At 37.9% G+C, this 12,810-nt stretch overlaps 1 protein-coding gene and 1 pseudogene across 1 annotated transcript in view; one reads left to right on the top strand and one right to left on the bottom strand.

Annotated features, from left to right (window-relative positions):
- The first annotated feature begins 2,335 nt into the window (after window positions 1-2,335).
- The window catches only part of GBP7 (guanylate binding protein 7), a 52,178-nt gene continuing 41,703 nt past the window's right edge, over window positions 2,336-12,810 (top strand). The window contains exons 1-2 of the mRNA XM_050806469.1: window positions 2,336-2,512; window positions 6,532-6,740. Of these exons, the coding sequence (XP_050662426.1) occupies window positions 2,469-2,512; window positions 6,532-6,740 (253 nt within the window). The 5' untranslated portion in view covers window positions 2,336-2,468. The remainder of the gene's footprint in view (window positions 2,513-6,531; window positions 6,741-12,810) is intronic.
- Window positions 10,909-12,350, bottom strand: LOC126963892 (isocitrate dehydrogenase [NAD] subunit alpha, mitochondrial-like; annotated as a pseudogene).

Here is a 12,810-nt window from a genome sequence, read left to right as displayed (position 1 = left end):
CTGTGCGAGCATTTCTTACTTACACATTAAAATTACATATCCAATATATATAAAATGCAGATGTAGTGTCTTTTCTTATTCATGTTTTATAAAATAGTTTTTTGAGACAGACTCTCACTCTATCACCCAGGCTGAAGTGCAGTGGTGCTATCTTGGCTCACTGCAACCTCTGCCTCCCAGGTTCAAGTGATTTTCCTGCCTCAGCTTCCCTAGTAGCTGGGAGTACAGGCATGTACCACTACACCCGGCTATTTTTTTTTTGTATTTTTGTAGAGTCGGGGTTTCACTGTGTTGACCAGGCTGGTCTCAAGCTCCTGACTTCAAGTGATCCGCCCACCTCAGTCTCCCAAAGTGCTGGGATTACAGGTGTGAGCCACCTCGCCCAGCATTTACACTGCACTGTTTTTAGCTGGTTTATATAACATGTTTCCTTAGGATCAATGCCATCCTGTTTTCCCATGACAGAACTGACAACATAATTTGCTGTTACATTCAGAACTTTGCTATACCTTCCTTGTATTCTTCATCCTATGCTCACCTTGGAAATGTAGTAGCTATTTACTTATCTGAAAGAATATTAAAATTTATCTCCCTTGGAGGAAATGGCTACAGACAGGATAGGCACGGGGCTTAAGCTCCCAAAGTGTGAGGAAGCCTGTCTTTCTGGATATTTCCATTTCAAAAGACATGGAATCCAGGCTCCTGAAGACATCTCTGGGTTGTAAAGCTGGCAATGATATTTAACCTCTAGAAAGCTCTATTTATATTCAAAAGGTTAAAGAAAGGACTCTGGCCCACTAGTCTCCAAAGAAACACTCTAAAAACAAGTTGGGGTCTGGCATGGTGGCTCACACCTGTAAGCCCAACACTTTGGGAGGCCGAGGCAGGTGGATCTCCTGAGATTGGGAGTTCAAGACCAGCCTGACCAACAGAGGGAAACCTCATCTCTACTACAAATACAAAATTAGCCGGGTGTGGTAGCTCATGCCTGTAATCCTAGCTACTCAGGAGGCTGAGGCAGGAGAATCACTTGAATCAGGAAGGTGGAGGTTGCAGTGAGCCAAGATCATGCTATTGCATTCCAGCCTGGGCAACAAGAGAGAAAATCCATCTCAAAAAACAACAAGTTGGGAAAGTGGAATCTTTTTTTCTTATAAATTTATATACCCTTAAATTATACATAATTCACAAAGATTCAATTTTGCCTAGGGCTATTTTTTGTTTGCCTGATATAAACAATAGATTTTAATGCTTAGAAAAAGCAGGTGATTTCCTAGCAATAGCTCTGTTTTGAAATAACCCTGCCTTACTTTCACTTTCAGTCTCATCAATATTCACACACACACACACACACACACATGCACAGGTCTTACTCTCTGCTCTCCATTTCTCTCTCTTTCTTCCCCTTTTCCCACCCTCCTCTCTTTTAGAGACAATATGCCATAGCGAATCAATGTGATTTTAATCAAATGGATTTTCAATTTGAATCTCACTCAATTACTTGCTACCTTGGTGTGTAGCTCAATGGCTTTAGTTAGACATATTAATTACCCATTTTCTGATTATTTTTCCCCCTTGGACAATGGGGATAATAAACACCCTTTATCTTGAGGTATTTTTATATTTAAAATGGTATGTGTAAAGAATATGGCCTAGAATGGAACTGATGAGGAGAAAACACTGTTACTGTACACTAAGCAAACACAGAGTATTTTAATGAAGTGATTGACAGGAAGACTTCTTGGGCCCAAATCTTATTTAGTAGCTCCGTAATTGTAACAAATTATTACATTTCTCTTTTAACATTGTGGTAAAAGTATTCCTGATAAGAATACAATGGGATAATCTATGTAAACAAAATGGGTACTGCCTTCATTATCATTAAATGTTAAGTGCCAAGACCTGAGTTAGGTGTTAATAATTCAAACATGTGTAAGACGTGGACATTCCCTCAGAGTACTTACAGTCCTCATTTCTAAACGCAAATAATGAGGTCCATTTTAAAAGAGTCTAATATTCAAGCGAATTGAACCTAAACAATATTATATTAAGCTTTCTCATTCCTGCACTTCTCAACGTGGCCCACAAACATGAGATGAATGTCATTATTTTAAATGATTCAATGAAGTTTTTTTCTTTAAGTAATTGCAAGCTGTCTCTAAGATTTCTTCTAATAATAAAATTGGAAGATTCTGTTTGAGAAATTATGTCAAATCCTCTCACTAGCACAGCTGTCAGCAATTTCTTTTATTGTTGCTAAATCATGGACTGTCATATTACTCTATTTATTCGCAGAGGTTGCGTTGCTTTTTACATGTATAAATACAGGTCTCTAGAAAGTCTGGAAAGCCCCTGACATTGGAGAGGTAAGGTAAAAGTCCAAAGTTCCAGCAAGAAAAAAAGAGGGAGAAAGCAGTGCAGCCAAATTCAGAACTAAAGAGAAGAGAATAAAGACTTGTAACTTTCTCATGGAAGCTGCCTTCTTACCAACTCCGGAGGATCTCTACTCTGGGTAAGACTAGGACTTATAAGGATTTTGTGATTTATAAGGATCCATTAGTTTTCTCTAAGTTGACCATCCCCAAGGTACGCTGCAGTTGAGCCAGCTACAGGATACAAGTCTAGATGAAATCCTGGCCTTAGGTGACTGCATGTACTTTACTGTGCTCTAATTCCTGCTGTGTCAAATTAGGCTTCAGTAGAGGTGGAACAGATATTCAGAGAAGCTAATGTTCTAAGATTGTTATTTCTTTTCTGGCACCATCTTAAATTACCGTTATCTTTAAATATCTGCCTAATAGACTCTGTCACTTTCTTTATTGCCAACATTTATAGCTATAGGTAAATGAAGGTAGGTAACTTGGGAGCTGCAAAAAGAGGCAACACATTATTATAATCGAGGAGCTTGTAACATCTTTGTGCCACCACCTTTTCTGAGCCAATGATTGATTGATTCCTATTTTATGGTAGCATAGTATAAGCTATGGAATTGGACAGACCCATACTGTGTTTTCACTCATCTTCCATAGATACCCAATCTTTTTAGTTTCTGGTTTGCCCTTCTTGCTTGCCAGCAGATCCTGTAGGCCATTGCTATAAGAGGAAATGGGTCATGATCACAGAAAAATAAACGGCGTTTTTGCCATCTTCTGTTGAAGTGATGGGAAGACAGATAATTTAATAGAAGCCTCCAGTGGAACAAGTCAGAAGTAACTAACTCTATATGGAAGCAAACCACTCTTTATTATAGGATAAAAATGAAAACTATAGTATCTATCATCTATATTTGCTTGTATCTTAAAGAGATTATATACTTTGTATAATGATCACATAAGTTATAAGGATTGAGACATTCAACTTAAAAACACAAAATTAAAGCATTACTACAAGAAGGCTTTTCACTCCTTTTAACTTTACAAAACTATCAAAATATTTAATTTATCAAGTCCTGGATAAAGATAGCAAGATTACAATTGTGCACATGCTACTCCCTATACGGCAGAGATCAGACAAAAAACAAGCCATGGTTTCTCAAAGAATGTTTCCTGGTGTGACTTCATTACATGAAATAATTAAAAACAATATGCAGACTGATATACATGGAGGTAATAAAGAATCAATCTTAAAATGCAGAGAATTCAAAATCTGGTAACATAATTGAGTCAAAAATCAACAGATAAGTGTCAGGTGCGAGCTATCAGGCTTGCATGAATAATGTGTGAATGCCGATGCACAGTGAAAGGAGAAAGCCATTGGGTAACCTGAGTCCCAGAGTCTGACCAGACCCTGCCCACAGAGGGGCTTGGAAGAAATCAGGACCAAGGATGGGTTAGAATGGTATCTATGTTTCAAAATATGCAGATATGTATGACACAATGTTCCCTAGATGAAAATTACTATTACTATACACATGAGCTCAGCGAGCTCAGCTTTGCTCAATCCAAAGATCTAAATGTGAACGTAAAAAGCTTCCAAAGGAAATTTTGTAATTAAGTCAGAAGAGTAAGCGGGGCACCTCAGAAAAATTCCATTTTCTGGAAAATGACATACAAGATGAGCTGGTGGGAATGCAGCCTTGTACAACCTTCTGTAGAGGAACTTGGCAATATCTACAAAATTATATACTCTCATCTTTTGACCAAGCAATCCTGTTGGTAGGAATCTATCCTGAAATTACTCCTGTAACAATATAAAAATACACATTGCATAAAGTTACAGAGTTATTCATTGCAGCATTGTTTGTAATTGCAAAATATTTGAGACAATCTAAATGCCCATACATTGAAGAGTGATTGAATAAACTGGGGTATAATCCACATAAAGGAGTAGATAAATGTTAAAAGGATTTTAAAGGCTTTCTATGAACAGATGTGGAGGGATTTCCAAATTTCTATATGATATGATCTTCGTGTTAGAAAATGTGAAAAAGAAAATATGTACATTCTCGTTTGTGAAAAGAAAATCCCAGAAGGGTAAACCAAAAACTAACAAGATTGGGTATCTACGGAGGATGGGTTGGAATGTGGTAGAAAGAATAGAAGACCAGTGCAATGGGAGTGGAGTGGTAAGAGGAAGGAAAAGTGACACTTCTCTGACTGTAACTTTTTGAAAAGCTCTGAATTTAAGAACCATGTTGTTTCACAAACTCAAAAAATAAATCATACTTAAAATCAACCAAGAGACCAAGATGTGAGGGAGGCCAAAATGAAACAGAAACAGTAACAAATGTAACTAACTGTTTTACAAACGAATAATTTAATCATACTGAAGAAGGTGAAGGACAAAACTAACCTAAGCAACTTTGAAGTGCAATGTTTTGAGTGTGTATATAAGGCTAAAGACCAAAAGAACTGTACGCTAATAATTTTCTTGTAGTAAGTAAATTTATTTTTCCACAGATTTATTATCAATTTTGATACTACTATATGAATATACTAGGATTGAGCAAGGAAACAAATGTATTACCTATTAGGAGACCAAAGTCTAGCTTATTTAGAGAAAATAGTTTAAAAAGGGAAGTCAGAAGCTTGAATGAGCTCAGATGTGTTGGATTGGAACTGGAAATATCAACAGAATCTCAAGCTTTATTACAGAAATGTACAAATAAAAATAAATACAGATGTGTGCTAGTATACATACATATATTTCTCACATTTGCCCCTGAGTGGGTCTAGAAATAATTAACACACCTAGAGAGATATCTTGGTGTCAAAATACCATTATCCAATGAAAGAAACCAAAGATACTGGGAGAAGTGGTGGATTCTAGGGATAAAGCAGGAAAAATGCAGATGTGTTTTCTAGAATACGTTGTGGAGCCAAAAAGAAAAGAAGCACTGAAAATATGATGGAAGCATGTGAAAAAAGAAAAAAGAAAAAAGAAAAAAAAAGGATCCAGCTTGAAGAAGCTCTCAATGACGAAATCTAGGACAAGTTGAGTAACAAAATAAATATTGATTGTAAAGTATTGAAACCCTCAGAGTAAAACTAATATCTCTGAGTCTGCATTGATACAAGTAAATGATTAAATGAGCAAACAAAATAAATAAAGAAGGAACAGCCCTTGCTCATGGTAGAACTCCAGTTAATAAATATAGAAAGAATGACTATAATAAAAAATCTATTTAGTCAAACACTACAAAAAGAATCGTCAATAAAAACTAAAAGTAGTGGCTGAAAAAACAACAACAACAACAACAACAACAAAGTATGATGAGATTGTATTTGCATAGTCTCCAAACTGTTTCTCAAAATGGAAATGTTTTAGTGACAAAGTGGCACAAAACTCTTTACAGTGGAGAAATCTGAAATCTGGCAGCAAGCACTTTAACCAAGTGATCAAAGTGAAGGTCGCAGCACCAGAAAAAGTCATGTCAACATCATGAATCTCTTAATACAAGACACTGAAAATGGCAGAACATCACTTCTGTGACATTTGCAAAAAAAAAAAAAAAATGCATAACTTCAATCAATGAGGAAACATCAGAAAACTCCAAAGTGAAGGATATTCCTCAAAATCAAAGGCCAGTACTATTCTAAAATGTCAAAGACATGAAAGACAAAAAAAGAATAAGGAACTATCAAAGATGCAAGAAAACTACAGAAACATAATGACTAAATGCAATGAGGGATCCTGGATTGGATCGTGAAGCAGAAGGACATTAGTGGGAAACTGGTGAAATGTCAATAAGGAGTGTAAATTAGTTATCATTGTATCAATGTTAAAATCCTGGTTTCAGTAATTGCTCTATGGTTATGTAAAATATTAACATTAGGGGAAGCCAGGGAAATGGTATATGGGCACTCTTCATACCTATCATGCATCTTTTCTATAAGTCTGTTTCAAAATTAAGTTATTTTAAAAGGCAACCAGTGGCCCTGTCTATAGGACAACCTTAAAGGGCCACAGGTCTTCTTAGAAATGCACAAGAAACAATGCTCAAGAATAATAAACAAAAATTTATGCCCTATTGTAGAATTCAGCTCAATTGACTGACCAGACATTACTTTCTGCTTCATTTTTTCCTTGCAGACAAAGGAACGGTCCGAACATGGCATCAGAGATCCACATGCCAGGCCCAGTATGCCTCATTGAAAACACTAAAGGGCATCTGGTGGTAAATCCAGAAGCTCTGGAGATTCTGTCTGCCATTACACAGCCTGTAGCAGTGGTGGCAATTGTGGGCCTCTACCGCACAGGCAAATCCTACCTGATGAACAAGCTGGCTGGGAAGAACAAAGGTGAGTGGCACCAGCAAAGCATGGATGAACCCCATCTGTCCAGTTACACAGTCAGTCAGTGTCCAGTTTGAAGATGAGATGAAAGAAAGTTAGTGTTGGAGATAAATATTGATAGCTAACTTTGAATTCATTCGCATACTCTTTACATTCACTCTGGAGGATTAGAGTCAACTGACTCTTCCCACTTTGCCTTATCTTCACATTTCATATATAAATAAGGTATTAATAAAAATTAAATAATGATGCATTATTAAATATTTACTAAAATGTTTATGTAGTAATAGCAAGTTTCCACAGAACTTTAAGATAAAATGAATGTTTCAATACATATTGGATATTCTAATTTCTCTATTTTTTGTAATTAAGGTCACTATTGGTTATAATTTCTCTCTTTTACATGAGGCTGTAGTGTCAGGGACTCAGTGTGGCTTATAAAGCACCAAGCTACCAGTTAGAAGCCTGATGTTAAAGTGTAGTTTGTATGTCTTTCTAACTAAGCCAGTCAGTTACTATTTCTGCTCTTCATTTTCATCATTCAGGAAATGAATGATTTGACTACCATATCTTGAGTTCCTCTGTCAACTCAAAATAACAACAGATAGTCACTCTCCAAAGAAATGAATATATTCAGGAATAAGTAGGGGATTTGTAAATTCTGGAAATGCATATAACAAATCATAAGTTCGTCTGGAAATGTTAAGGCAGTGAGAAACTTTTAAAGACAAAAAGGAGACATATATGCCAGTTAATGTAAAATGAAAGTTCACTGGTTTACAGGATCGTATTGCAGGTGAGGACATGTGCATTGGCTGCTGCTTGAGAGAGTTTTATGGAGAGAACCCTGACTGCAGGGACCCTGATGGCAGCAAGTAAGGCCACTTGCAAGATTGTGGTTAGGACTGGCTATTACTGGAAGTACAGAAGTAGCCTTTGTTGCAAGGTTGTAGTTTGGCAATGTCCTAATGGCAATTTCCACCACAAGAAAGTGTACAGGAAAGCCCTTCCTTCATGAACTCCTGACTCCATTTTGTTAGGGTTTGGCATAAGTGACTCCATTTTGCTTCTGACAACTTTTGCAGTTCCCCCTTTGATCAAGATCTTTCTCTGAAAGCATCTCTGATCAATCATCCTGTAGTTATGCATTATGTGTTCCTCAGTGCTTGGATGCACTTGATTTAGTTGGTTTGTTCCCAAGTCGGTCCCAAGTGATTGGTGACTGGGAGTCAGTTTCAAAACACTTTTAGCCACATTTGAGCAACAAGGATGTTTGGAAGGAGTGGGTTTCAGGCTAATTCTCCCTGGAATTCATTATGAAGTCAATTTTTTCAATTCAACATTTTTGGCATATCCTTTAAGTGCTGAGCCAGCATTATTACCTCAGGAGTGTCATTTCTGCAGAAGTCAGACAGGTAACAGGTACAAAGCTTAAAGAAAATAATGCAAAGCAAAACCAACAGGAGCATAACAAATTCATTTTGGACGATGGTTCTGAACCAAGAGCTCAATTAAACAAATTAAAAGACCATGTGGGACTGGGTAAGATTTGGTATAGGCATTGAGTCTTTTACATAGTTTGGTTAGTGATTCTATTATTTACTATCTCATGACTTGGTTAAATTAAAGCCGAGAGTGCTAACTCTGTAAAAAGGGATAATTGGTACAATTTGAACAAAAAGTTGTGTTAAGAATATTGCCAAAGTTATTCACTACATGGAAGAAAGCATCTCTTAGATCATGTAAAGATTTGGGATTGGCATGACAGATCCAACATTCCATCAGGTACCCACAGAAGCTGATGATTATGAAATTATAACTATGGCATTATCCTGTCAAATGAAAAAGAAGGCACAAGCAAAGAAAATTTAAGAAGGATAATAGTCTCATTTTTGTAAGTATTGTTCTATCATTCTTAGAAAAAGCTGTCCATGGCGTGAAACCATCAACTTCTCATACTGGTTTACACACTAAATGTCTTTGGGTATGGCATGGAGTGGTTTGGTGAACTTTCTGTGTGGCCCAAACACGAGACATGAGACTCATCCCTTGAAATTTACATTGAGTTGTGTAGCTTTAGTGTATAGAGCTTCAGGAACAGAGCAGATTTTTATTTTAGCAATTCCAGGCCAGAAAATTGGGTTGGACGAACCTAGAAGAATTGGAAATTTAGTCCAGGTTGTAGATAAATAATAATAAACTCAAAAGCAATGCATAGGGCTGCAATCTAATAACAGATGAAGTATAGTTTTCCTTTCTTAATAATAAATTTTCTCCTCTAGTCGTTGCAGTTTTTGCCAAGATAAGGCTTGTTTCAGAATAAATTTAACCTCATCAAACAAAGCCTGATTATTTATACAAGTACAGCAAGAATAGTCAAGAGACTCTTTTACGTTTGCTTTGTTGACCCTTTAAGCCAATTAAATAGAGCCCTTTCACATATCTTGTAAGCCAATTAAATAGAGTTCTTTCACATATCTTGGAAGAAAATTATTACATACACAAAACATGCAAACATAAATACACACACAAGCAAAGATCACAGGGTTTTCCACTTTAAAAAATTTAGTCATAACACTGTAAAACATAGAGATTCAAACTCACTTGTTTGTAAAAGGACAGCTAAATCCAAACTATTTTTCTGAAAAAATAGAATAAGTTAAGGTTACTTGCTCAAATGGCTAACCTTTGAGATTTTTCATTTGCCTTTAACTGTTAATTCTGTGGAGGCTGTGGACTAAATTTGGGGTAAACTGCAGTTTCCACAACAGTTTGGTTTTTATTATTATTATTTTTTAAATTTGAGGCTGAGTTTCGCTCTTGTTGCCCAGACTGGAATGCAATGGCGCGATCTCGGCTCACTGCAACCTCCGCCTCCCGGGTTCAAGCGATTCTCCTGCCTGGGATTACAGGAGCCCGCCACCACGCCCGGCTAATTTTTGCGTGTGTGTTTTTAGTAGAGACGGAGTTTCTCCATGTTGGTCAGGCTCCTCTTGAACTCCCGAACTCAGGTGATCCGCCCACCTCAGCCTCCCAAAATGCGGGGATTACAGGTGTGAGCCACCACGCAATGTTATGCAAGGGCCAAGGGAGGCCATGAGTTGTGTTTGGTTGTGGGGCCAGAGGGTAACTGTTCATGAAAATAGTGAGTGTATGAAGATTAAGAAAATCATGCTGCAGTGGAAGATAAGGGAGAGGAAGGCAGGAAGAGAAAGGAGATGCCTGAGGGTCTAAAGCTGAGCCCAAGCCTAAGCCCAGGCTCAAGTCCCGGCATGGCACAATTTTGTGAATTAACTCAAGCTGAGTTGCCTGCAATCTTTGGAATGTCATCTTATACTGGTAATGCTGAGGCAGAGGGCAGTAATTGGTGCTTTGGGATAGGAGAAGGGGCAGTTGCTGAAATACAAACTTAATATCATCCCGAGTTCCTCAATTGCAGCCAAAATAACATGTGTTCAGGCCTTTCGGCAGTATCGCCCCCAGAACTACCAGCTGTAGTGTGGTCCATTCCAAGACAGCAACATGCAAGAATAAGTTTACAATACACTCAGCCCTTCTGGCTTAAAATCAGGGGCTCAGGGGCTCAGAGGCTGTGACAACTCATGATGCTGAAAATGCCTCCAATGAAAATGAAGCACTAGCTCTCTGCTTCATTAAAAGCTCTTGGAAAGAATATTAAATCTCGAGACAGCAAAATAATTGAATGCACAATACATTTTTCGTGTCTTTGTATCCAATATATTACCTTTGTCTTATTAATAAAAATTATATCTCTCGTTATATATTTCTTGGATGTGAAGTTTTTATTCATACTCTACTGTGAAGGACAAATCTGTCTCTATTTTCCATTTCATTTAGAAATATACCACATTCACTCTTTTTGATGTGAACTTTCCCAGGAAATTTCTCTTGTGCCCATTTAGTTTTATAAGAGTGTCATTTTGTGCTATTACGTCAATATCCTGTTTTATTTCCATTATGTTTTTCAAAAACCAAAGAAAACAAGGTTTTTCTTAAAAAGTTTGACATTTTCTCTTGTTAATTCTGTATCCTGATATTTACAGCTGAAGATAAACTATTTTAACTTAAGTGTAAGATGGTTTAGAATAGCAAATGATACAGTCCACTCAGATTTTACAAAAAAAAAAAAAAAACATTTAGCAGGTAGACACTTAATAAACTAAATAAGCACTTGGAGAAAGTTCTTTGAAAACAGACCTAGGGACATCCACCTGCATGCATCTTTTGCACAGATTTTGTTAAGAAAAGGCCAGATCTAAAAATGTATTGTCAAGAAACAAGTAAACCAAAGCATACATCCCTAGGTATTCTAAACAGAGGTTTATGTGGGGTCCATTTAGAGTGACTGATGCAAATACCAGTTGTAGAAGCGTTAATCTAAATCTTTACTCGGCGACAGGTTTCCTCTGTGAAGTCTGAGCATTTTGCATTGCCTCCCAAATCTTTTGTCAAGCTCTTTCCATCTTTAATTGTAGCAAAACACGCGGCCTCAATTCTTGCAGCATGGTCAAAAAGTCCCATGTGGCGCAACATCATCACAGAACTGAGCAGGAGGGCTCTGGGATTCGCCATGTCCTTGCCTGCAATGTCCTTGCCTGCAATGTCTAGAGCCGTCCCATGAATCGACTCAAAAATTGCAACCCCATTGGCTCCAATGTTGCCACTTGGCGTCACACCAAGACCTCTGATCAATCCTGCCCACAGGTCACTAAGGATGTCTCCATACAAATTTGGCATAACAACAACATCAAATTGGGAAGAATCTTGTACCATATTCAAACATACTGTATCAAGGTACATCTCATTAAATTTAATATCTGTACAGTTTTCTACAACTTCCCTGCATTTTTGTAGAAAAAGCCCGTCTAACATCCGCATGATGTTGGCTTTGTGCACCGCCGTGACTTTGTTCCGGTGGTTGTTCCGGGCATACTCAAAGGCAAACTCAGGAATGGGCTTGCTCGCCCCCTCGGTGATGAGCTTGATACTCTGCACAACTTCATCAATGATCACATGCTCAATTCCACTGTATTCTCCTTCTGTGTTCTCTCGAATGGTCACAATATTTACATCGGTGTAAGGGGTTTTATAGCCTTAGATAGAGACACATGGCCGGACATTTGTGTAAAGCTCCAATGTTTTGCGCAGCGGCAAATTCATAGATGGGTGACCGGCTGCTATTGGGGTCTTCAATGGGCCTTTCAAGCCCATCTTGTTCTTATCCATGGACTCTTTAGCCTCCGAAGGGATCGTCCACTTTCCTCCAGGTCCTTGAATGGCAGTGACGTTCCGCTCCTCCCACTGAATAGGTGCTTAGGCAGCATCAAAAATCTTCATAACTGCAGCTGAAATTTCTGGGGCAATACCATCTCCTGGAATTAAAGTCACTGGCTGAACAACATCAGTAAAACCTCTAGTCACCTGTTTTGGGTTGTGGAATACCCCCAGCAGCAGACAGACCTTGCAGATCCACCCGGGCCCAGCCATCGCTTCCCCTCCTGGCTCTGCAGAGACCGACCCCTTCCAATTTTAAATTCTCTTCTTAAAATGCAGTTCTTGAAAGTTCATCTGGAATGTCCCACATAATGGCCATTGTAATTCTAAATTACTTTTGGTGTAATTTCCCCATCACTTGAGAAGTGTGCATGAGATGGACCATAAATACAGCTGGCTAGAGTCCCAGAAGAAAGATTATTCTGGCATGCCTTTAAATTTGGGTGTCTTATTTTGTTTCTCATTAATCTCTGAAAAGAAAAAAATAAAATCCTATGAATCTGGTTGGGAATGTCAGAAGTTTGGACTGGTGTTTTGTTTTACAATGTATCCGGTCTAGGGTATTTGTTTTAGTTGGTGGACAATCATTGCCTTTGTTGTCCAACCCATGACCACATTTTCCCTGTTGAATAGAAATTTTCTTAAGTGTGGCAGATGCTCTAATGGTAACCTTGCCTATCCATGGCCCATTTACCTTCACACAAAATACTTCATCTTCAGAGATTGGAGTCACTCCTTAATGATGGCACTGCCTTAACTGGTTTAAATTGGTCAACCCATG

This window comes from Macaca thibetana, chromosome 1 (assembly GCF_024542745.1).
Source record: "Macaca thibetana thibetana isolate TM-01 chromosome 1, ASM2454274v1, whole genome shotgun sequence".
NCBI classification, from domain to species: Eukaryota; Metazoa; Chordata; class Mammalia; order Primates; family Cercopithecidae; genus Macaca; species Macaca thibetana.
The sequence above is the reverse complement of the archived record's forward strand: the minus strand, read 5'-3'. Positions and strand labels throughout refer to the sequence as shown.